Source organism: Strongylocentrotus purpuratus, unplaced genomic scaffold (genome assembly GCF_000002235.5).
Source record: "Strongylocentrotus purpuratus isolate Spur 01 unplaced genomic scaffold, Spur_5.0 spur5_scaffold_10, whole genome shotgun sequence".
NCBI lineage: Eukaryota > Metazoa > Echinodermata > Echinoidea > Camarodonta > Strongylocentrotidae > Strongylocentrotus > Strongylocentrotus purpuratus.
The window spans coordinates 7,229,436-7,256,842 of NW_022145595.1; the positions used below are offsets into that span (position 1 = coordinate 7,229,436).

At 38.8% G+C, this 27,407-nt stretch overlaps 2 protein-coding genes across 2 annotated transcripts; one reads left to right on the top strand and one right to left on the bottom strand.

The window, feature by feature from the left end:
• The first annotated feature begins 426 nt into the window (after nucleotides 1-426).
• On the top strand, nucleotides 427-2,614 carry LOC762761 (echinoidin). Its single transcript, XM_001198502.4, has 3 exons — nucleotides 427-635; nucleotides 1,107-1,287; nucleotides 2,268-2,614. Exons 1-3 carry the CDS (start codon nucleotides 505-507, stop codon nucleotides 2,517-2,519), a joined length of 564 nt encoding a protein of 187 aa, XP_001198502.3. The 5' UTR covers nucleotides 427-504; the 3' UTR covers nucleotides 2,520-2,614.
• A 3,837-nt stretch (nucleotides 2,615-6,451) lies between these two features.
• LOC592780 lies at nucleotides 6,452-18,838 on the bottom strand. The gene is made up of 6 exons (XM_792285.5): nucleotides 18,287-18,838; nucleotides 12,802-13,098; nucleotides 11,311-11,954; nucleotides 10,218-10,443; nucleotides 9,392-9,535; nucleotides 6,452-7,149 (listed from the first exon to the last, which is right to left on the bottom strand). The coding sequence occupies exons 1-6, from the start codon at nucleotides 18,516-18,518 to the stop codon at nucleotides 6,935-6,937; spliced, it is 1,758 nt and encodes a 585-aa protein (XP_797378.3). The 5' UTR covers nucleotides 18,519-18,838; the 3' UTR covers nucleotides 6,452-6,934.
• Between the last annotated feature and the right edge of the window lie 8,569 nt (nucleotides 18,839-27,407).

Below are 27,407 nucleotides of genomic sequence, written 5' to 3' on the forward strand. Positions count from 1 at the left end.
ATGTTCTTTTGGGTTAAAAATACAAACCATCTTTACTCCTTTACTGCTTTTTTTTTTTTTTTTGGAGGGGGGGGGCGTTTTGGGGGGGCAAAAATGCGTTTTGCCCCCCCACTTTTTTGATTGGGGGGGCAGCTGCCCCCCCTGCCCCCCCCCCCCCCCTTCCGGCGCCTATGTAAAATTAAGGTATATTCTAAGGAAGGTTCCACATTATTTTAGCATAATGTTGACACACAATTTATCACAATAACTACACCGGATCTTCCACACAAACATCCCTTCGTTTCAAATGTAGTCGTCCGCAAAATGTCCACCAATGAAAATGTTGGCGAATGTGCTGAACATAGTACTAGTATTCGTAGATTTGTTAACTTCTAAGGAAATCAATCTTCATAAAATCAATTTGGCATCGAGCCGCAAAATCAGCAACCAGCACTACAAGTACAAAACCCAAAATCATAAAAGGAGTAGCAACTGAGAGTCAGAATTTGTATAACTTGGATTGAGATGGATTTTCGACGTAGGACCGAGCTCTTTTTCGTCGCATTAGCCGTCGCCATGCTCGCCTGCCCCACCGGGATAGCTGGCTGTGGTAATTGCCCGAAGCTGTGGACTGGTTTTAGAAATCATTGTTACAGGTATGGAAAGAAGTTAATTTCGGCTTTTATATTCCTGCCATATCCCTCATCTGGTATTTTAGGAGCCACAGTCAATATAAACTATTTGTTTTTTTGTTTTTGAATCACAAAACAAAAATCACAGGGTCATTTAATTGTCTCTCCATGAGTGTTTTCATGATCTCTCTCTCTCTCTCTCTCTCTCCCTCTCTCTCCCTCTCTCTCACTCTCTCACTCTCTCTCTCTCTCTCTGTCTGTCTCTCTCTCTCTCTCTCTCTCCTCTCTTCTCTCCTTACACTTTAGATTTTCTTTTCCAAACTCTTTCTATATATTGTCATCGCCATATCTACAAACTTTCATTTCCACAATGTGATTTTTCTTCTTCTTTATTTTGTTTTTCTTTAAAATATCCAGGGGGTCAGCTATCATGCACAGTTAAAAAAATTACCCAAACAGAATGTTATACAGTAATTATAATTGTTCATTTTGTAGGTTCTTCAGTCATGAATTGAACTGGCTAGCGGCCGAAAACTTTTGCCGCAACTTCACAGTGCCCTCTCTCGGCGAATGGGGAGAAGTCACGCGCACCCGTTCTGGGCATCTCGTCTCCATCCATTCTCAACCCGAACACGATTTCGTGACTGCTCTCTACGAATCCTCACGGAAGAAAGGGGTAAGCAACGAACTGTATAACCAAGGAGGTATCTCTTTGGCAGTGGCGTACGCAGGATTTTTTCAAGGGTGGGGGGGGGGGGGGGGTTAAAATCGGCCAAAAATTTCGCAACGACTCAGCCAGCCGCTCAATAAGCGCAATGACTGGGTGGGGGGGGGGGGGGGGGGGGGGTCTCGAAATTTGAAAAATTGACATCTTGTTCCGTTGGGGGGGGGGGTAAGGTCACCTTTTTTAGGTCAGCTATTGGCATAATTTTTTTTTTTTTTTTAATTAAATAAAAGGGGGGGGGGTTCCCCAAAAACCATTCACAAAACATACACATAAAAAACTCAAGGGGGATTTAAACCCCCCCCCCCCCCCCCTGCGTACGCGTCTGCTCTTTGGTATAACTTAGAAATTATTCCTGGAAAGAGGGGGCAATTGGCCTCTCCTGATAGATTTCTAAAATAATATACAAAACCCAGTCACTTTTTATTGTAATTTTTTTATTTTATTGTAATTATAGTACCCCAGTCATGCTTTAATAATATTTAACCCTCCACAGGCTACTTTATTGCATAACGTCAAAATAACAAAGAAACGTTTGACTTACTTCGTTACAATGTGATTCTCCAAATTTTGTCATACAAATAAAAATTGAAGCGTCTGCCTCTTATTAACAAATTTTAAATACATACCACGTAAATGTATATTTTATCCTCATAATGTTGAACAACACCAATACAGGAAACAATTATTTACCTGTGATTTTACAGATCTCCCTGTTTGTTTTTGAACTTATATAGTCATATATTTATGTATTTATGTTTTTTATTATTTGTTCATCTATATATATTTATTTATCTGTATAATTATTTATGTGTTTGATTTATTTATTTATATTCAATTCTTTATAATTATATTAATATCTATTTACATAGTTATCTATTTGTAGATACATCGTATATAATTTTGTATATACTTATTTGTGCTCGTTTCAGGATGAATACGCAGGACATTGGTTTGGTCTACACGACACCTCTACTGACGGCACCTTCGAATGGACGGACGGCACCACGGTCGATTTCACCCACTGGAAGCCAGGACAGCCCGACAACCACCCGAACACCGTTGGCAACGAGAACTGTGGGGTGATGAGGTCTCGTTACGGCAATGAATGGCAAGATGGTCAGTGCGTGCAGCCAAGTCATTCTCTTATTCATTACTTCATCTGTAAGACACCGTCACTGTAGAATCATTCGGCGTTACAAGCATAGCCAGAAAGGGGCGAGAGGCCCAGACGGGAGGGGTGACATCAGGGGCGTCGCTAGACCTTTTTCAGTGGGGGGGGGGGGGGGGGGGGGGGGGTAGAGGCCAACGATAACCGACAAAACTAGCGACTAATTACCGACAAAATTAAATGTCCAATATCTACAAATTTAACCCTATAAACCCGGGGCCGAAGGCTAAATTGTTTTTCCTATGGACTATCTATAGTACTTGCATATGCGCAAATGGTCATTTTTCTCGACGACATAAATATACGAATTATTTCGTCAACTTCGTCAGCATCATAGCTAATATATTTGAATGCAGGCGCGGAGCTAGGATCTTATTTTAGGGAGGGCGGTAGTGAGCAAGCGAATCACTTAAAGAGCGCTCATTAGGGGGTGTGGGTGATAGGCCTCTAAATCATTAGGAAAAGAAGACGATTTATTGTACCTTTCTCGACTGTTAATCCTTGTACATCTCATCGACTTCAAACTTCTGCTTTGATTTAGTACACGAGGATCGAGCAAGAATACCGACACAGCTTACCCGACATAGCAACATATTTACCCGTGTCTTTCTTGCTCCCTCGACGAGACGACACCAACCAACAACCCCCTTCTCTCTTTTACACTCACTCCTCCTCTCTCAGGCTCCTACCTCTCCTCTCCTCTCTCTCCTCTCTTTCACCCCCGTTTCTTTTGTTTCCCTTTTACTCTTTTTTTCTTTCCCCTTTTCTTTCTCTTCCTTTCTTTCCTCTCCTCCCTCTTTTTCTTTTTTTGTTCTCTTTCTTCTCTTTTCTTTCCTTTCTTTTTTCTTTTTTTCCTTTCTTTCCTTTCTTTCTTCTCTTTTCCTTTTCTTTTTTCTTTTCTTTACCTTTCCCTCTCTTTTTCCCTCCCCCTTTTCTCTTTTTTTCCCGACGGCAGCGCAATTTTACCGACAATATCCTGACAGGTGGGGAGGGGGGTGTCGCACCCCCCCCCCCCCTTTGGCGACGCCCTTGGAGGACATACAGAATAATCCAAAGTCAAATGCAATAGCTCAGCTATACTAACACACCTTTTTTTACTTCCGCACACGGACTCTCACCAACACACACCCACCCACACACACGCGTTTGCTATGTGAGATATAGAGTTACTTAGGTCTTGGGATAAGTTTCATGAATGATTTTTTGTTTTTTTGTTAGTGGAACAGGGGACCAAATGCCCCTTTAACCTCTTGCTACTTGTTTTTGTCACTACCGGCTTACCAGACTTGTTAAACGGAGGAAGGGGTGGCACAAACGGGGTTGACACACGAAATCACAGAGTCAGTGCCTTGGATAACCCTTTTTAAAATGATAAACAGGAACGTCAGTCGCCCCCCCCCCCCCCTTGGTTATAACTATGTTTGTCATTGTGTTCCATTATACGTACGACACTTTCGCTCCAGTATCATTCGGTGTGTTCCTGTGAAACTTTTTTTAGAATCATCTCATGTAAGAAAGTTAACCTCCATTACATACATTTTCCATGTATTTCCTAAATCATCTCTCTTTCTCTACCTCTCTCTCAATGTAGCGCCCCCCCCCCCCCTCAGATGCCTCTCGTTCTCACTTTCTCCCTTACGATTAACTAACACGATAGCAGATACTTTCGAAAAATCAACCAAACGCCATTTTCAAAGCCTTGTGCGTCACATACAACGGAATCCGAAAATGATTTGTATAAGACACAAAATATAGGGTATTGAAACTGGCCTTGAGATGATTTTTCGATAATAAAAGAGTTGCGAGTGTTGTATAAATATTCATAACTAACAAGCTTTTCATCTTAAGTGAATTTATTAGTACAGTAAGATACATAAACACATAAATCACTCATATATTGATTTCAGTGTGACCTAAAAAACTATATTTTCTGTCAAATATATACATGTATGTATCAAGGATATATTTAAAAAATACCTGTCTTTGTATGTGTACAAGAAAATTATGTTATTTTACCCTGAATTCCATTTCATTAAACTCATTCGATGTAAAAAACAGAGGTCACTCGGTTCACGTATCATTTTCAACTACATGTATAATAACGACAATACATAAGGTCATTTTTACCCACGATATAGCCTCGTTATTTTCAAAACACGCCTCCCTGAGGGCCCTGCAATCATATTATATTCAGCCCAGCTACCATGATAAGGAGCTCACGCATGCATTCAATTTCGAACCGCGAACCTTGTTATTTTACAGTCCGGTCACTTATCCTCTAGACCACGACACCTTGACATGAACCTTGACCTAATTTCTTCAAATATTTGTCATTTCGGTACTGGATACAAGAGGTGCAACTGACAAAAAAGCCACATGTACATTGAAATCTTGTTTTACAACCAACTTCATATTAAACACTTTGTGCTTAACATCACACTACATGTTAAATGCAGTATGTAATTCGAGTAAATTTATGTTGATGCCTGTATTACTTTTAACAATCGTATCACTAAACAATAGATAATATTGATTTACATGTAATGACAAAAAGTACCGTTTATGAAAACATGTTAAACGTTGGCAACTGCCAATACTCCAGTTGAATTTTACAAAGACAGATAAAATTGCACTATTGAATTTCATTTCAAACGCGTCTTTAACAAGATATATTAGTGAAATTACGAGTAAACGTTACAAGTTGAATGATGTGTACAATTACAAATATTTCTATAATTACGAATTAATGTTACATTGTGTATTTGTTATTATGTATGTAAACAAAAATATGTTGTAACATTGTGCCGAAATTCCGGCATGTGAGTAGTACATTAAATGTGCAAATACAAAGTCAAACAAGTAAATGTGCCATGTTTTACATAACACCATCGCTTCTTTTTAAGCGTAGCATACATTATAACCATGAACACAGTCGCAAAGGCTTTCGAAAAATCAACCCAATGCAATATCAGTAGCCTCGTCCATCACATGACATTTGAAAACATTACAAAGAAACATGCCACTTAAACACAAGTTATATGGGATGTACAATAAATTGGGTATTAAATGCCCCCTTGATTTGATTTCTCGAAAGTCTTTGTGATTGTTTAATACGATAATTTAAAGTTAAACTTAAATTCTCAGAATTGATATACGTTTCGAAAGAAGCTCGTTTGGTTGTAATCACCGTCATCGTCGTCATTATCATCCTCCTCCTCCACACCAAAATCACGATCACCGTTATCATTACCATGGTTATCATCACTAGCATTATTACCGTCAGCATCATTACCATGATCATCATCGTCATGATAAACATGATTATTGTGACCATCATTACATGTACCATGTTCATCATTATTATCATCATCACTAGCATCACCACCGTTATCACTAGCATCATTATCATTACCACTATTAACATCACTAGCATTATTACCGTCAGCATCATTACCATCATCATCATCGTCATGATAAACATGATTATTGTGACCATCATTACATGTACCATGTTCATCATTATTATCATCATCATCATCATTATTATCATCATCATCACTAGCATCACCACCATTATCACTAGCATCATTATCATTACCACCATTAACATCACTAGCATTATTACCGTCAGCATCATTACCATCATCATCATCGTCATGATAAACATGATTATTGTGACCATCATTACATGTACCATGTTCATCATTATTATCATCATCATCATCATTATTATCATCATCATCACTAGCATCACCACCATTATCACTAGCATCATTATCATGACCACTATTAACATCACTAGCAATTATTACCGTCAGCATCATTACCACGATCATCGTCGTCATGATAAACATGATTACTATTACTATTAAACAATTTTTTTTTTTTTTAATTTTTTTTTTTAGGATCACTTACACTGCATGTAACCACTTTGTCGTTAGTGCTCTGGAAGAATAAGACAGAATTTCGTGATAGCCTTTTTTCTACTCATATATTTTCTTATATCTCCACTTTGGTACCCTTTCTACCAATATCGTTTATCATTGGATTATTAATGGATTGCGCACATGTTCGTCACGCCGTGACGCTCTTGGCACCCAAATTAATCACCAATTAATTTTCGGCCGGTCATAGCCGGTGGTCAAATAAGACAGTAACGCTCTGGCAAATCGGGAATTTACCCGTTTACACCTAGTTGGAGAGTGGCAAATGTGGACTCATGTCTTGCAGAAGGACATTAGTGCTGACCTGAGATTCAAACCACAAACCTTATGAGTGAAAGTCAAGTGAATGAACCACTGTACCACGACACTTTCACATCGTTTACCCGTAGTCTTACAAATCAGGTAGAATTTGGTTTGAATATTCAAAATTTTGTTTTCCATTAGTACCAGCACTGAAGATAACCTTTGAAAATTAGTTGGACGGTCATGCCGTAGGACTTGTCTTCACCTCCGCAACCGTCGTCGTCGCCGTCTTTAAACGTCGACACTTGGCCTGGTGGTCGAACATGACGAAGCGATGACGAGCAAAAAGTTTTTGGTAAAGAGGAACGGCTATACAGAGCACAGCGCATACCGCATACATTCCCATGCTTGTGTAAATGGCTTCGTTATACGATCCGGTTTTGTCAATACTTTCACCTGAAAAGAAAGAAGAAAAAAATGCCAAGGTTTATTTATATCATTGATATTTTCGATACACGTTAAAAGAAGCATGAGCAGTGACGAAACTGATTTTTATTGGGGCCCATGTTGAACATTTGAAATACATTTCATAAACGTTGCAAATCTGATAACAACATACATGACATTATTAACACACGTAATTAAAACAAAATACAATTAAACGTTATAACATAGAAAGATTGACCTAAAGAAGAGGTGAAAATCAGTATCAGGAAGATGAGACGAACAATAAGTAAGAGAAGGAGAAAATGTGTAAGAAGAATGGAGAAGGAAATCGAAACGTAAATGAGGAAAGGAAGAAATAATTATGCTGAGTGATAGGAAAGGTAAAACAGAGAGGAGGTTAATCGAAGACCCATCTGGTGTGAAAAGAGTAAAGAAAGAGAAGTGCAGTGTAAGAAGAGCCGGGGGACAGAAAGTAAAAAGAGGAGCAGAAGAAGAAAAGAAATCAGTGCATCCCATTTGATCGAGGGTACATAGACCGATAGCCCCAAGACCGACAATGCTCTGGCTCGAACTGATAAGGTTTGATGTTAAAGTGGTCAATTTTCTTATTTATGACAAGAGCAGGGAAAGTTACTTCTTCAAGTTCCTCCTGAAGTCCTTCACTCTCCGATTGATCATTGAAATCACTTGCAGCCTCTTCGTCACTCTCATTGTCTTCTTCAGTCATTTCTTCTTTTCTTTCACGATGAAATTATTTCATAACCGAGAAAAGAATTCTCTAGACACAAATGTTATCTGTATACTTTCGATGCGCTGGGCGGCGCGTACCTGCAATGTTTACTCCTACAGTGACGTCATATCAAATTGCGTATTAATACAGCTCCGAAACTGGGCTTTTTTCTGAGCAGTCTGAGTCGTCATTTTTAAAGCTAGATTCCAGAATTATTGACGATTTTTAAGAGAAATCATTGTCATAATTGGAATCTCGAATCTCCGTCAAAAACTCTTCTACATGTCTTTTATTTTTCAATTAAAAGCCCTTTTCAATGGAGGAGCCCTTTAAACGAAAATAGCTTTCAAAATGACCTTGCATCCATCGATTGGTAAAAATGGGAAACTATCAAAAGCATCCTCGATTGAATTTATCAAAACAGGTTAGACCTAGAGATAGAAACAGTAAGAGAATTTGAAAGCATCTAGTCCCGCTGAGGTCTTTCGGTTTAGGCGAGAGATCCCGGGTTCGACGCTTGCTCGGGGCCCACATTTCGTCCCACTCTACGCAGGGCCGTGCCCTAGAGTTGAAAGCCTTCACCAATGGCATTACTCCCAAAGAATTTTATTTAAAGGGATATGGTCGTCAGTTCCCAAATACAGTATGTCATAATTAGCTGGCGCCTGACTTGGGTGAAATACACTGTTGCTCATTTTAAAATTCATAACATTTTCTTACCTCTTATTGGTAGATAAAGTTTACATCCTCCCAACTCTGACCAATATAAAGCGTCATAGGAATTTATCGATAAATATTTGAACAGAGATAAACATTATCCATGAAGAATAAATCATATTGTCACAATTACGTGTATTTCATGAAAAAGGGTATGGCAATTTATTAAAACTCTATGGGCAATGCAAATTGGATTTCCAACCAAGAAATACCGCCATAGTACCTTGGTGTATCTTCGGGCAAGGGCTACCCTTATGAAGCGACTGATGGAAAGCGCAGAGCACTATACATGACATGTCGACCGTAAGTGTGAAGGTCACTCCAGATAATTGAAAATATCTATTATCAGTTGAGTACCTGAACGGTGTCAAATTCTCAATGAGAACCTATACCTAAAGGGATCCGGTAATTATGTCTCAGATTCTGAAACAAAATCATGTATTTAGCTCATGCTGCAATGATAATTATAAACTTTTAGGTCAGTCAGGAACCCCATGACTTTTACAAGCCGATCGCCTGTCTGATTATCAAGATATTAATGATTGGAAATCGAAACCAAATTTTGCGTTTGCCTAACGGTTTTCATAACACTACAGTCTATTGGGGGAAACGAGTATGGTAAAACCGGTCACTCAAATTTGTTTACTTTTTTGAGGCACTTCTTGATCATTTTGAAGCGCGATCTTTTAAGGGCTTCAATATTACACCATATCACAGACACTAATAACACTTAGGGCCGTGCATCTCAGATTTAACATTGTTAAACAATGGCTTCAAAATGACGTTTTACATGGTTCATCTTACCAAAGACGGCTCCCACCATGAAGCCTACTCCTTGCAGCATCATGACAACGGTCCAGGTCTGGACGGCATCCTCTTTACGGAAGACTTGGTTACAGATGGAGTAGGAGAGAACATCCGCAATCGTCATGACAACCAAACCGATGACTAGAGAGGAAAGGAGGGGAACAACAGTTTGTTGTTATAAAAACAATGATGATGATGATAGTGATGATGATGATAGTGACGATGATGATAGTGACGATGATAATAATGATAACGATGGTGATGATAATGATGTTTACAATAATTATAATTATAATAATAGTACTAAACCACCATTAACTGAACTATATTCATTACATTGCCTACCTTTTTTCATTTATATACATTATCAGACATAATCTACATTTCTGTTTTACATCAAATTAGCCGCTTGTGTCAAAATTTGTTTCTCTTCTATGAATGTGTAATTTGTTTGTGTTTATAAAACATTTCAACTACACTGATATCAACTTCTTTGCTTTGGTATACCAGGGAGGTGAGACTGGTACATGTAAACTACACTGCTTCAAATGTACATATACTGCCATCTGCTGCTCACAATGTCGCAATGTGTCGACAGCCATGTCCCACCATGCATCACCAACTGATTAGCGCGCGTCATGGTCACTGAACTCGCAACTCTACTATACGCACTGTTAGAGCACAGTGGTCATGATCCTGGTCAAATCGCTCTAATACGCCTTCACCAAAATATGGCGCAATCGAAAATGCATTCCAGCAGTGGTAGCGAAGTTGGTAAAATACTTTGCCTTTAAAACATGAACCTTATAAAATCTTTACTTACCAACCGATAGTAACAGTAACAATATGACGGAGCGCACGTAGAGTAGGCAGATCATACAGCCGATCCCTGTGACGCTACAAAAAATAAAGAGAAAAATCTTCGGGAATGGCAGACGATCGGCTGTCGCACCCAGCAGTAATTTTCCCGCCATTTCTGAGACGCCGAGCGTTGTGACGACCCAAGGCAACACGTGTTTTTCGAATCCCTTTGAGAGGAGAAAACTACCCTGGAAAATGGTATTTAAAAAGAAATAGATTATTTATTTTGGTAGAATGACAACAAATTAAATCGCAATGACGGTTTGGAAGTAATCATTTGTATCATGATTGTATCAAAGTATTTTTTATGAGAATGAACCGGTAAATGTGAAGGAAAGAATGGAGAGACAAAGAACAAGAAATTATGAAAGAGATGTAAAACCCCAAAACAGCGACATATAAGAGAGAGAGAGAAAGAGATAAAGATTGAGAGATGATAATATTAAAGATATTGAATAAAGATTGACATTGGTAGCAGTAGAAATGATGTGACCTACGAAGATAGGAAGAGCAGAAGAGAGAGAGAAGGAGAAAGGGATAAATAATGAGAAAAGAGAGAGAAAAGGATAATGAAAATGAGGAGGGGTGTTGCAGACAGAGCGAGGGAGAAAAGAAAGAGAATGAAAACAAGAGAGCCAGGGAGAATGAGAAAGAGAGAGAGAGAGTGAGAATGTGAAGAAGAAGAATACATAGAGATTATTATACCCCCGCCACACACACACCAAAGAGGCCACATCAAGGTGAGGGTTTATTTACTAAAATCGATTTCGATCTTTACAATGCTTTACAGAATTAAACTCAAATTTAGCTTAAAATTGATCCTCGTAGGTTGTTTCATCAAAATAATAGATCCCAAGTCGTTTTAAAGGAGTCAAAAAATCAAGTGGATCGGTCGTAATATTTGAAGGATTGATGGAACACCCCCGAACTGACAATAGATCGGGAAAACAATCTTTATTACCAATGGCCACGAATTCTGTAGATAAGAGGCAGATTTGGAGTATAAAGTTAGGCGGACACGAGGTGTCACATACCTCAGAGGTGAATGATCTTACCATGTTGATATAGAAAAATGAGTTCATGACCCCTAGTCCCATGATGCACAAGCCGAGGACCCAGACATCCGGGTAGAAAACTGATCTGTGCTTTGTCCAGAATGTGACAGGCACTTCGTCTTCCTCTCCAGTCTCACCGACCGCTCCATCTGGTAAAGGGCTTTCCGAAGCTGTCAAGGCAACTGCTATGTCACTGTCGCATCTGTCTAATGAAGCGCAAACCTCCTTCCCTATTACGCCCTCTGCGATCTGCTCCTGCAGAAAGGGTTTCATTTCTTCGCTTGTCTTTTCACATTCAGCGTGTTTGCTGGCGCTACCGTCCTCGGCTTTTTTATTTTGATCCGTCTTCACTTCGTTATAGAGTTTGGCATACTTCGGTTGTACTCGTGCGTTCGTGCGATCATCGGGTATTTCCGATCCTTCCCGAGTGCCGTCTGGCGGCGAAACATCCTGGTCGCCGCGCTTACCTTCCTTCGTGTCGTCCTCATCCGGTCCCGAGCCAGTTGGAGGAGGAGGGGGAGGGTGGAAAGCGAAAATGGCCGCGACTCCGACGACAAGGAGTATACTTCCAACGACACGCAACATAATTCGCCATCCCCAGCGCTCGATAAGGGTATAGGTTAAAGGACCCAAACACAGCATACCTGGACAAAAATATATAATCAAATGAGTGAATAACTAGTCGTTATAACGAGGATAATAATGGTAATAATAATGATGATAATAATTCAAGTATACTACCAAAAATAACACAACAATCGACCCCAACAAAAGGCGAAAATAACAATCATGCCAATTGGGCTGTAATAAGCGATTCGTGCCCCCACTCGTAACTTTGCAAGCAGGTCCGTAAAGATTATCGGCAAGTTTTCAGACTTTCTGTGGACATCAATGTTGGTAAACTCCTAGGACTGTTATCTTCTACCTGATTGACAGTTTTGAATTGGTGTTTTGGGGGAGCTTTGGATGCATTCTTTTTCTCCCTTTGAAAAACGTTGTTTCATCATCAACCATTACAAATATTGTATGGACATCCATGCTCTCGATAAAAGCAAGAAAGACAAACACCTAACTTTGAAGTTAAATCTACTATCAACAAGTATTCATGTATGTAATTCATTTTCAATCTTCTTTCATACTATCATATCTATAAATTAATTTGACTATTTCAAAATTTATTGAGTGCACCTTTCTGCCTTCCTTTATAACAACTTGAGGGTCCTTCAGATATGACGCGAGAAACCGGATTTTTTGTTGTTGTTTTTGTTTTGTTTAATCAATTATCATTTGTATTAAGTTTAAATGAATGACCCGAAACGTAATGTCCTTCGCGTAAAGTCACTTAGCTCTGCGTTATAAGATACACAAATGTGAACTTTATTGCACTTATGTCATCATAAATGTGATTTTTAAAATGAAAAAACGCTGCGATTTACCGCTTCATATCTGAACGTAACTTTCCTCGTAAAGGTAATATCGCCCTTTATTCACCTGCGCTACTGCCTATCAAAGCGAACATGGTGGCGCGTGCGCAGTTCGTGACTGGAAAGTACCGGAGTAGGAGATCCGTGGATGCCAGAGACGCGCACGCACTCCCGACACCATAGAGCACGCTGTACGTCAGGTAGATGGCGGGGAAGACCGTGATCAATGACGTCACCATGCACGAGGTGAAGCAGAGTACGATCCCGACAAGAGCGATGGACCGGTTGCTGAAGCGGTAGATGAGCGGAGTGACGAAGACTCCTGCCATGGTCGAAAGGCCAATGGGAATGGACCCGACCCATGCTGTATAAAGAAAACGAGACAAGAGAGAGAGAGATAGAGAGAGAGAGAGAGAGAGAGAGAGAGAGATGAATGATCCTTCTATGCTAACAAACAATTTGCTGATAACGTGCTTACTTAATGAAATGTGATTCTATAGATTATAGAAGTTAATATTTACAGAAGTATCTGGATCTTTAACACACAGGAGATTGTCTGTATCCTTTATAAAGTTGCTATAGATTCACATATTAAAGATAAAGTTGAGTTCTGGTCATGCGATTGCATTGTGAAAGAAACGGTGTGGAATCGATCAGAAAAGGTTGATCATCTAGCATATAAGTACTGCAAGGTTCTGGAATCATCAAAATGATAAGAAATATAACCCAGTCTTGGTAAAAGTAACAAGCGCTGTATACACAGAAAGATGTGAATGGGACTACACAAACATGTTGCATAAAAATTAGGCCTACATTTTTAAGCTGTAACAATGTCATAATTATTTAGAATAATGAAGAGCCATGCTTTTCAAGGAAAATTTTATCTCTGATGTTCTCTGAACAATGAAGTGTCCAAAATGATGAAGATGCTTATGCTAGTTTAATTAATGTAAATGCTAGTATAATCAATTAGTATAAATGGAAACGATGTACGAATAAAAGGTCATCGTGCCTTTCAAAAGCTACTTTCTTTTTTTTTCTGTTCTGTCTTATGTTTGGATAATACGTGCCAACTGCACAAGTGCTAATTGTACTTCATCGCTTTTATCTTTTCATTAAATTGAGGCATCATCTTTTTATTTCCCTACATTGCTTCCTGAAAGGGCATTAAATTTCCCTGCAGCTTTGCATGAATCACTTAATTGTCAAGCAAAAGGATAATCTTTATGGGAGCTTGGCAAAAATAAGGTCAAGCGGTTAAAGGTAAAGACCAGTATTGGAAACGCCCCAATTTCAAAAAATGAAATGGAAGCTCTCATTACCAATCATGTGAAAGAATATGTTTTGACTAATACATGATGATACAAAATTTGCCGGGAAACCGCCTACTAATTCATATATTTGGTAAATTTGTTTCTCTCATGGTCTGTGAGAGATATAGGGTAGTCCCATATACATCTTTCTGTGTATAGTGCTTGTAACTTTACGAAGAATGGGCCAAATTTCTTATCATTTTGATGATTCCAGAACCTTACAGATGCTAGATGCTAGATGATCAACCTTTTCTGATCGATTCCACAACGTTTCTTTCACAATGCAATCGCATGACCATAACTGGTCTTTACCTTTAAACATAGTTTATGTTATACAATAAAATTGACTTCCCGTCTTAACTGATCTTGTCCAATTTCCTTATGCTGGGTCATTTCCTTTCCCTAATGTCTCACCAGGGAGTTGGAATGTATCCCCTGGTCTAATCACCTTCGTCTCATCCGAAGAGTTATATTGTTCGAATATATAGAAACTTATATTGTTTAGTTACCTTTTACCGTAAATGACAGACATTAATAATTGTACACAGTAATCTGGGTAAATTTACACAAATTACGCCCCTTAATGGTCCCTTGGCTTGGGCATTGACGCACAACGGTCAGCAATGTTTTCACGTTTACAATATCACTTTGTATAGTATTTTTTAAATCAATTTTTACTAATACTATTATCATGTATGGTAAATGGTTCAATTTTTTAAAGCAAATATAAAAACTCTCAACTAAATTATCTTCAGTTCAAGGCCGAAATGACATTTTTAGAAAAAATAGAAAAATGCATTCCGCAAAAAAAAACGCCACTTGAAATGGTAACGAAATGTACATAGTGTTTACAATATTATTGGAGTACAAAGTTTTGAGAAGAGCAGACAGTAAATGAAATCATCAGTGAGATAAGAATTCGACATTCGATTTATGCCCCATGCACTTGATTGTAGGGGTGACGTGGGATAGTGGTTCATTCACTTGACTCTTAATCAACGGGTTAAGGGTTCGAATCCCAGCCAAACGCTGACGTACGTCTTTTGCACGACATTAGGGACTTTTAGATTTGCGTGGACTGATACGTGTGACGTCCATTCAAGGCAGTGCATTACAAGAACGTTGAACGTAGCAATCCACATTGTCTTCGTGCGAATCTAAAGTCCCTAATAGTCCATATTTGCCACTCTCCACTCGGGAAGAGCAGCACTGGCGCTGATGAGGCTTCCCTGAGTAATTAACAAAAAAATGTATTATTCTACGAAAGGGGGTTTGGAGAATCTGGCGTTGCAAGAAAGATCAACGGAAAGAGAAATAGAAGAAAAAGGAGGAGGAGAGTGCTTTGGTTGGATAGTCCTCATAGATGGCCTGAGGAGAGAGAGTGAAAGGTCAGTGAATAGAGCTCCTGGTGAAGGCTATATAGAGACGGAGAGTTACGGAATAGCATGATCTCCAGTCAACAGATATGGCACCTATTATTATTTATCATAATGAGGCATTGTATTTTTTTGTTTTGTTTTTTTATTCACTGCTTTGATGTTTTGATGTATTTATTTATTTATTTTGATATATTTTTTCCCATTTGTTATGTTTTTCTTTATAATATATATATACATATGTTTTTGAATGCTTTGTATATGATTGTATATTATTGATGTAAACTTGCATTTTTAGTCTTTGATCTTTTTGACGAGTCTTGAATAAAACCTAATTTGAATTGAATTGAATTTAGCTACGCTATTAATAGTAAAACTATATCACAGCGCTTACAATAATATGCTATATAACAACGAATCATAACATAACATTTAACAAGCAAAATATTAGTGAATCAAGTAGGAAATAGGAAAGTTTTAAGGACTTCTCTTTTATTCGTCCACTGATGGAGCAGCTTTTATACTGGAGGGAAGTCGGGAACTTTATTCCACTTCTTAGCTGCTGTAACAGTGAAGGTGCGATCCCCTGCCTTACTACGAGCCACATCAAAAATCGATCGAAATGGGTCTGCATTAGTGCGAAGGTTTGTACGCTCATGCATGTCGATATACTTGATGCAGAGAGAAATTAGACATATCAACTACCAGCACAAATCTCTTCGAATACACTACCTTTCGTTAACCATATGTTAACACGACTCGATTACAATGTACAATGTAGTTCTTAAAATTAAAAGTCTACGTGCAAAATGTATATTCATGTATTTGGCATTTGTATACCCCCAAAACACACTCAATCCCACAGGGAGAAAAATCAGCACAAAACAAGGCGTGCCGTTTACCTGCCCCGTTCGAATTTTAACTACTCCCGAATATAGTAAAGTATGGCCCTTAATTTACAATGCGATATAGTGATTACTCTGGCTATTTACCTGAACACGTGACCTTGATTTAGTTTATCCCCAAACTAGTTTACCAAAGTATTTACCCTTTTGTCAATTAATATTTGTTTTGGTATATTTTGTGTCTCTGTGTATACTATAAGACTATATATTTCTGTTAAAATGTACATGACCATTTGTATTTTGCATGTTTTTTGGTGTGTTTTTATTCACTGGAGTATGAAAAACTAATGAATGAATTTAAAAGAATATATACTAAGTGTGGCCAATAGTCTATCAAAAAAATACATTCAATCATCTGATGAAATAACGCACAAAGCACCATATCTGATGAAATAAGAGTTGTAAAATAACTCATGGAATTAAGGCACTACATAATCTTCTTATACACTGTCACTCCACTTATTCAGCATGGTCCCTCGATTTCGTACGTGATATCAATGGGAGACCTGTATAATTATATCGATACCGCACAAGGAAGACAAGAAAATGGTCTTTATGGGCAGGTGGTCTCTAGAGACAGGTTACTATAGTAAAGTTTTCAATGTATAAGAACTGTCAGGGGGATGGTCTTAATTTTTGTCCACGGGGGCTCTTCCCCCAAAAAAAGAGCCCCCGTGAGCCTTCTCACGGGGGCTCTTTTAGTACTGACGGGGGCTTTTTTTATACAATATCCATTGAATTGGTACCTATGATACTCCTCAATTATTTGCTATTTCATCATTATCATTTCAATCAGCATTTTCCCTCTTACAAATTTACAAGCTACATAGCTGTTACTGGCCTGTGTATATAATATATACGCATACAACACTGATCTTTAAGATGTCTTTAACGTGACATATCTTCTTCTCCCCTTGCAAACGAGAAAGAAAACAAGGTCATTAAAAGGGATTAAGCGACAAATAATGATTGTGATTCAAATTGATGCGAATATTTGTTTGAATAAGCACTGCTATTCACCCGAATCTTCTTTGTAAAAACAACTTTTACAAATCTCAGTCATGCTTACTGAGTTGAGACGTTCCATTCAATGTAAAACACTCATTAAAGAATACACTTCTCCTAATCTGAAAGTGATCTTACAACACAGTGGCAGATTTGCATGGCTGAGATTTGTAAAAAAGTCGTTTTTACAAAGAAGATTCTGGTGAAAAGCGTTGCTTATTCAAAAAAATCCTTGCATCAATTTGAATCACAATGATTATTTGTCGCATGATCCTTTTATTAAATAACCTTTTTTTCTTTTTTTTTTGCAGGAGGAGAAGAAGCTATTTCACGTTAAGAAATCGTAAAGATCAGTTTTAGTATGCGTATATGATACCAGAACAAAATATTATCAGAATGTCATTTTGGAATACCTCTATACAAATACCACATTGTCTTTAGCCCGTATCAGTATTAGTATGATCCAATATAAAGCTATTATTCTTTATTAAATTCAGTATAATGCTTTTCCTCAAAAATAGTTTTTGCTATTTTTTTTAGGGTTGAGACCCCGCCCCCCCCCCCCCCACTCAGTGTTTTTACTCCATTCTGAGATACCTATATACGTAATATAATCGGGACAGTCAACTTACATGTTGCTGTAGAACTGGTTTCGAATAACATTATTATAATCATCTTCTTCTTCTCATGCAGTACATGCTTGCTATACCATCATCATCAGGTTGTACTCTTTATCATACTCCATTCTGAAATACATACATACGTAATATAATCGGGCCTGCCAACTAACATGTTGCTGTAGAACTGGTTTCGAATAACATTATTATAATCATCTTCTTCTTAATGGCATGCATTACATTATGCTTGCCTACAATCACCATCAGGTTGTACTCTTTATCATACTCCATTCTGAAATACATACATACGTAATATAATCGGGCCTGCAAACTTACATGTAGCTGTAGAACTGGTTTCGAATTCTTCTTGGAGGGCTATGAATGTGATGCTAAAGCAGTAGTATATTCCGAAGCAGACAAAGTGTACGCAGAAACTAGCAAAGGTCACCACCCAACCCCATCTCTCAGCCAGGTAGGCTCGACATCTCCGGGCATCCATGTTGCATGTAACCCGACCGTGTGATGTTGTTAAAAAAAAGACTGGGCGCCTGTTTTCATGACATAGCATCCATACCTCGAGAAAGCTTCATTGAAAGTTCACCAATCTTCTGTCTAAACGTAATACATACAAATTACACAGTTAAAGTCCTCCCCCGGAAATCACGTATGGGTTGCCTACCTAGTACCTACTGTGCTGCTGAAACAGGAAAGTGCAATATATATTATTTATCACGGTCGAGAGAATGCGTTGAAAAGAGGTCAGTAAGGTAGGCTATAATTGATCGAGCGCGCTTCATTCACTACTGACCACCAATTCAATCGATGAAGCTTCTAGTACGGGAATCAGTGGCGTAGACGAGCTTCTGTTATGCCCTGTCGGGTGTGTGTGAGTCTCAGTGCCTGTGTGTGTGCGCTTGGCTGCGAGTGCGTGTAGTTCGTAGAGACAACACAACCCATGCTGGTTAGAACCAGACTGAGCGGGGCGGAGTTTGGATGACGACATAAATTCACTCTCATAATTTGTAAATCAAGCCTAAGTAAATGCTTTAAAACATCCAATATATCCATCATGAGAGCAGAACTGGTAGCTATATTAATGGCACTTGAATGGATAGATGAATATCATCCAATTGCAGTAGTGATTTTAACAGATTCAGCATCAGCTTTAGAAGCCATAAAGAATATGAAAGAATCCAGCATAATTGTTGAGATTTATGAAAAATTATTTGCTATAAACTCCTTCGGGATAGATGTTAACCTTGAATGGGTACCAGCCCACTGCGGCCTACCAGGAAATGAAAGAGCTGATTTGTTGGCAAAACAAGCTTCAAAAAAACAAAACACTGATATAATAGTAAACCAAAACAAAAGTGAGTTCGTAAGTGAATCAGATATTTTTTATAAATCCATGTGACAAAGCCTCTGGGATAAAGCAGAGAATGGAAGACACTTGTATAGCATCAATAAAAATGTAAATAATGTTTTTAAAATCAAAGGTTTGAACAGAAAGGACGAAAGATTAATCCACCAATTCAGGCTTGGTAAATGTAACCTGAATTACTATAAATATTTTATTAGAAAACACGACACTGGATTATGTGTAGAATGCCAAACGATAGAAACAACTGAGCACTTTTTATTATCATGTCCAAAATATGAAAGACAACGAAGGAGCACTAAAAACTCAAAATCCAAATCTAGGTCAATTACTAGGAAATGAGGAATATATAGGAAAGGTGGTAGCTTTTTTAAAAGGCAGTGGAAGGTACAATGAACTGTGATGCTCAGCTATAAACATTAATTGCGTATTAATTAAGTATTAATCGAGTATTAGTTACGTTTTGCTATATTAACTATATTAACTAGATTATATTATCTATTAGTATTAGTGACAGTGGTACTATCCTCGGTATAAATTGCTTCATTGTATAAATTGTACAAATTGCTTCATTATACGGAGAGAGGTCCTAACGTAATGAACTGATCGCAACTAATATTCAACCACTTCATCCTTTCCTTCCTAATGAATTCTTTAAAATAACAAGCCGAATAACAATACAGAAAATAACTACTAACAATTTACTGACATTGTTAATTGCACAACACAACGCCACTAGGCTATCGTCGATCCAACAGTAAAAGTATTAAGAGAGGACCAGTAACTACGCCCTCTCACATTGCCTGGCGGAAATCATCGAATGACGATGGAAACAGACGCGGATCCAGGATTTCTTAGGGGAGGGGGCCCAACTTTTTTTTTTTTGTGCTCCCGAAAATTTGAAAATCGCGCCGGCCGAAAAGTCGCTCAGTGCGGGGGGGGGGGCGGGGGGGTACAGAGCACAATTTTTTTTTTTTTTTTTTTTTTTTTTTTTTTTTGCTCCCGATAATTTGAAAAACGCGCCGGCCGAAAAGTCGCTCAGTGGGGGGGGGGGGGGGGGGGGGGGGGGGGGGGGGGGGGGGGGGGGGGGGGGGGGGGGTAGTGAGCACTTTTTTTTTTTTTGATCCTCAAAAAAATTTCAATTTGCACCCCCCCCCCCCCCTTGAGCGCCAGGGGGGGACCCAACCCCCAAAAATCGTAAAAATCACGTGATTTTACATGATTTTTTTCTCAAGGGGGGGGGGGGGGGGGGGGGGGGGGGGGGGGGGGGGTTAGTGAGCACTTTTTTTTTTTTTTTGATCCTCAAAAAAATTTCAATTTGCACCCCCCCCCCCTTGAGCGCCAGGGGGGGGACCCAACCCCCAAAAATCGTAAAAATCACGTGATTTTACATGATTTTTTTCTCAAGGGGGGGGGGGTGGGGGGGGGGGGGGGTAGTGAGCACTTTTTTTTTTTTTTTGATCCTCAAAAAAATTTCAATTTGCACCCCCCCCCCCCTTGAGCGCCAGGGGGGGGACCCAACCCCCCAAAATCGTAAAAATCACGTGATTTTACATGATTTTTTTCTCAAGGGGGGGGGGGGGGGGTGGGGGGGGGGGGTAGTGAGCACTTTTTTTTTTTTTTGATCCTCAAAAAAATTTCAATTTGCACCCCCCCCCCCCCTTGAGCGCCAGGGGGGGGACCCAACCCCCAAAAATCGTAAAAATCACGTGATTTTACATGATTTTTTTCTCAAGGGGGGGGGGGGGCCCGGGCCCCCCGGGCCCCCCCCCCCCCCCTGGATCCGCCACTGGATGGAAACGCCATTAATCGCAACAACAACAACAACAACGTAGTGCATCATTTTGTGGGTAAATTAAACACATTATGCTCTATTGCTTCGCGAAATAATTCCGCCATTGTCGAAGTTTCACTTTAAACCCCGGACTAAACACAAACCGACAAACTCGCAAACCAAGAATTTTTGATCTTTGAAAGCCAGAAAAAAAGATCGCAGCAAAACTTCGCAGAGAAAAAAAAGGTTACTGAACGACCCTAGTTCATGTAACCAGCGGTATATAACCATGGAGTTACTAGCTAGTAACTCCATGATTATAACCAAGGAGATTTTTAGAGATGGAGACCCAACTGGCAACAAATTATTCCAAGCAGCTGCCGTTTTCTATGGTTGCACAATAGAATCTCGATCTACTGGTGTGCTGTTACCTTTGATGTCCGAGGTTCAAATCCGCCAATATCAATGGAAAGCTTGAGTACTGATTTTTGCCACAAATCAATATCCTTAATATTGCACTTTTTATTTGAATTAACAAGGGGAAAATCGAACAGATGATGAAATATGTATACAAAAGCCTAATTGTGACAAGAGATTTGCTTACATTGTATGATAGCAAGTAATGCAGAATAAACGTGGAATTTACAAGGATAATATAATATAAAGGGGTAGAAAATGTCTAAATGTGCTAAGGATACCAGTGTCGCGAGCAATGATTTTGCAGATATTGTCAATGTGCGCTTTTCAAGATAGTGTTTCATCAATGACTAGCCCCCCCCCCCCCCCCCCCAAAAAAAATTTAGTTGATCGGGCCCTTTGAATGACAGTACCATCAAAAGTTATACAATTAGGCAAAGTCGCAACCTTATAACTAAATAGCATGTAACTAGTTTTGTCTGAGTTAAAGGTAAAGACCAGTATTGGAAACGCCCCACTTTCAAAAAATGAAATGGAAGCTCTCATTACCAATCATGTGAAAGAATATGTTTTGACTAAGACATGATGATAAAAAATTTGCCGGGAAACCGCCTAATAATTCATATATTTGGTAAATTTATTTCTCTCATGGTCTTGTGAGAGAGATAGGGTAGTGCCATATACATCTTTCTGTGTATAGTGCTTGTAACTTTACGAAGAATGGGCCAAATTTCTTATCATTTTGATGATTCCAGAACCTTGCAGATGCTAGATGCTAGATGATCAACCTTTTCTGATCGATTCCACAACGTTTCTTTCACAATGCAATCGCATGACCATTACTGGTCTTTACCTTTAATTGACAGTTTGTTTGCTTTTATCCAACTTTTAAGTTCGTTATTTAATATTTGCGTCAAATGCTCTGGATCACGATACAAAATATTCGAGTCGTCAGCAAAAAGTATAAATTGAAGCAGACAAAATGACTTCTCAATGTCGTTTATATAAATAATTGACAACAATGGGCCCGGAATACTGCCCTGCGGAACTCCGCAAAAGGCAGGTTAACTTTCAGAAAATTGAACATTCAGTGAAACAAACTAGGAGCGCCCTTTAAAATAATTCTTAAACCACTCCTACGGTTTTCCCTGAGTTGTATATACAGTGCGTCCTGGAAAAAGAAATAAAAAACCGAGAAGTATCGAACAAGAGACTTAACTTAATTTCGTTGACAATCAGCCGTAAACGAAAGACTTCATGCATGGCTGATTGTCAACGAAACGGAGTTAAGTCTGAAGTCAACTATGTTTGTTGCTACGACAGGCACCAAGTGAAAACGACTTTGTTTGATAAAATTATGAAAATGCAAGCACTACTTTAAACAAAAAGAACTTTGTCATTCCTTGCTCATTTTTCCTGATTGAGGTGTCATAATGAAAGAACCTCAACTTTCTAGAAAATTGATTTTCTCTTTGAAATTCAGATACCGTCCGCCAAATGAATTTTTGGTTTCCTCTCTTCAAATTTATTTTAATCACTCATGCGTAAAATATATGAGTTGCATCAAATGAAAGAGGAGGATCTAATGTGTCATTTATTAATTATAAATGTGACTAAGTTATGATAAAACACCGATAGTTCTCGGTTTCGTTTTTTTCTGGGACGCACTGTATAGTGAGAAGGTTTGTAAAGATCGAAGGATATCATGAATAGCAGTATCAAATGCTTTAGAAAAATCTATGAATAAACTTGACCAACCGTTTCAGAAGACTGATCAATAGCTTTGCCCCTTTTTAATATGCTTCTCAGATTTTGTTTTCCGCCTTGCAATAAATTTAAGTCTTCAGTAGACTTGTATGACACGATATAAAATATGAAATGTTTCAGTCGGAGATTTACATTGCAAAATAACATGTTGGCAGACGATCAAATGCGGAAGAGGCTAGACTTCTAGGTTGAACAATTCTAAAAACAATTTTTTGATTGATTGCTTGATTTTATTTTTTCCATTTCATACATCAGTTGTTTTCACAATAAAAACATAGTTGACAAAGTAAATAGATTTTCATAAATCATTTTCACATGAAAGAAAGCAATCATTATTGAAATTTGTCGCCATTAAACGTAATGCATTCCAGATAGCAGTTAGTTTTTGGACGCGTGAAATATAAATGATCAACTGTCTCGGGTGACAAAAGACAGTGTAGAACGAACAGATTGAATTAGTGTTTTCGTTATACGTGCTAGCCATTCATTAGTTTGTACCAATTTGTTCAAAATGTACAAGCGCGTAATCCGAAATTTGGAGTCAATAAAAAAAAATCCAGAAGAGTAAATATATCAAACACTAAAATTACCCAAGTATATTATCATACTGTTTTTTTTTCTGCATTTTTCTGCATTTTTTTCAAATACAAACACTGAATAACAAAGATTGTGGTTGCTATGAATAAATAAACGAATATGTAAACGTAAGGTACAGCCTATAATACAAATACATACGATCAATAATAAGTCGTGTCAAAACGTGATTTACATTTAATATATAGGCCTACATACAATAACGAGCTTAATATTTCTATGCATTTCATCATAAAGTATTATCCGAACTATCGGTGGGAAAGGTGCGGGAGACCACAATCATGAATAGGCAACGCTTGACTATAGGTAGGGAAATTCTGGGTTATTTAATCTTACAATACCGTAAAGTCGCGTTGCATCCTTGGAGTGGTGTTTGCCAGCTTTTGTTCTATTTCGTTACAGGCCAAAACCATGACCCTAAGGTAAACAATATATTTTCAATAAGCGTGCTTCCATAAGACTCGACCTTGCTAAATGCAGGTTCTTGTGTAAAGAGAGGCCCTCCAGAAAACAAGGTTCACGAGAATGGCAATAATTCCCCTTCAAATCAATTCAATTCAAATTATATTGTCCAATGGTTGGGAATTTGTTTCGTTTGCATGTCAATACAAGATTACAGATCATAAACATCAACAAGATACAAATGGATACAGAATAGTACATTTGACTTGAACATAGATAACACGAAATGCGAATTTCAAAATGCAGACTAAAATTCAATTCATAATTCAAACTAAGTAATTCAATTCAATCCATAATTCAGATCAAATTAAATTCGATTTATGATTCAGACCAATTCAAATAATAATTCAAATCAAGTCCAATTTAAATCCCGATCACATTCAATTCATAATTCAGATCTAATTAAATTTACAATTCAGATTAAAATCAGTCTATAATTCAGACTAAGTAATTCAATTCAATTCATAATTCAGATTAATTTAAATTCACAATTCAGATTAATTTCGTTTGATGATTCAGACCAATGCAATTCAGTATTCAGATCAAATCCAATCCAATTTGATGCGTACAGCACGACAAGCCGCTTACGGCTGGGGGGGGGGGGGGGCAGTGGCGGATCCAGGGGGGCGCGATTTTCAAATTTTCGGGAGCAAAACAAAAAAAGTTGGGCCCCCTCCCTTAAGAAATCCTGGATCCGCGCCTGGGGGAGGGGGTTAAGGGGGTTTATGCTGTTGTCAGTAATTCAGTTTTTTTTTCCTTCTTAATATGTTTAAAGTTATATAACCTTACCGTTTCCTTGTAATCAGTTTATTGTATTGATTATGTTTTGTTTTAAGATGCTTTTTTATCATGTTTTTTGTATCATGCCTTTTTTCCTTGTAAATATGTTTTTAAACGTATCCGGACACCTACCCCTGGACATCAACCCCCGGATTACCACCCCCAGTCAACTGCCCCCCCTAGGACAACTACCCCCTAGGGCAACCATCCTCTAGGATGACTACCCCTGAACAACTACCCCCCCCCCCAGATGACTACCCCCAGGACAACTACCCCCGGACAACTACCCATGGATAGTTATCCAGTGGGTAGTCGTCCTAGTGGATGGTTGTCTTACGGGTAGTTGTCCGGGGGTAGTTGTCCTAGGGGAAGTTGTCCTAGAAGATAGTTGTCTGGGGTTAGTTGTCCCGGGGATAGTCGTCCTAGAGGGCGGTTGCCCTAGGGCTAGTTGTCCTAGGGGGTAGTTGACTGGGGGTGGTTATCCGGATGGATGTCCAGGGGGTTGGTGTACTAGAACCGTTTTTAAAGTTACATAACCTTGCCATTTCCTCGTAATCAGTTTTGTACATTATCGTGTTTTGGGGGTTGTAAATGAACTTCTTGATCTCGGTTTGCGGACTCAGGGACCTGCTTGTTTTTGGGGCTCTGCGCGTGTGAGACTGTATCGTATCCACGATCGTATCCTACCATCTTTCATGTTTTGAATTGCGCAGATCCTTGAAACACGTTGGTCTCTTTGCCAATCCGACGGGATTGAGAGGTCCATCCTTCCCAGAGGCTCCACTCACAAGCATAGCTTTTTTTTTTTTGGGGGGGGGGGTGGGGGGGGGGGTCTCAATTTGATTTGATTTTTATTTGATTTGATTTTCTTCTGCATTCATGTAAGTTTACAGTTTTTCGATAACAAAAATATAAAGTACAATAAGTATGTTACTGACAATGAATCCTAAATTAGCAAATACATATATGTATATATACAAACTGTTATTTTCAAAACGAAATGATAAACTGTCACAAATACTAAATTTCCTCAAACATTATAAAACATTATAAAATTATTTGCGGAAGAAGGACTGTCATTGTAAGCAGATTGCTTGATAATACGACAGCCCCAGACAAAATTAAAATTTGGATCATGTTTGTTCGTCATGATTGCTATGTCTGGTGTTTTTTAATAAACTGAACTGAAGAGTACAAATCGTAAGCATTGCATCCTCAAATGGACACACAATTTCCACCCCATGCGGTTCAATTATTCCGTATCAGGACAATTACCCCCTGGGCAATCACCCCCGGAAAATTACCCCCGGAAAACTACCCCCCAAGGACAATTACCCCCTGGAAATTTACCCCCGGAAAATTACCCCCCGAGGACAATTACCCCCCAAGGACAATTACCCCCCAAGGACAATTACCCCCGGAGAATTACCCCCGAGGACAATTACCCCCAAGGACAATTACCCCCCGGAAAATTACCCCCGGAGAATTACCCCCCGAGGACAATTACCCCCGAGGACAACTACCCCCCGAGGACAATTACCCCCAAGGACAACTACCCCCGAGGACAATTACCACCCGAGGACAACTACCCCTCGAGGACAATTACCCCCCCCCCCCCTCGAAACACCATTACCGCGGCCCGAAGACAATTACACCCAGGGAATTTGTAACACTGTGACGTACAATGCGAGCTCCTCTTCAAATTGCTATTTAGAGAAAATGTCATGAACTTTCATTTTCTTAGTTATTTATAGATTTGTTTCGTACAGGGGTTGTGTATAAATTATATTTATATTCGTAGCTCACATTCAAAGCCCTCGTACCCATCTGCCAAATCTTTTTGCTTGACGTACATGTATCCTCCTAGGAGGAGATTTCACCCACCCCTCTCGCTCTGTATCCATTCCACCTTTGTGAAGTTTGACTTAATATGCCACGTGTATTGAATCAAATTCAATTGCCAGAAGACGCATGTATCAAATCGAATTCAATTGCCAGAAGACGCATGTATCAAATCAAAGTACGGAATTTACATTTCTTAGAAATTTAACAATACATTGCGCGCAGATGAGTACCCGTTAATACCGCTAGTCTCCCCAAAAATGGCCCAACAAAGAAATTAGGATGTAAGATATCATTATTTATGCATCCTCTGTAACTTTTCTAATCAGCTGATCGTATATTTGTCTTTGTATGTATAATGGGCCCTCATCCATGATCTATACCAAAATTAAGGTTCTCTTCATGTTTATAAATGTAATGTAATATATATATATACATATATC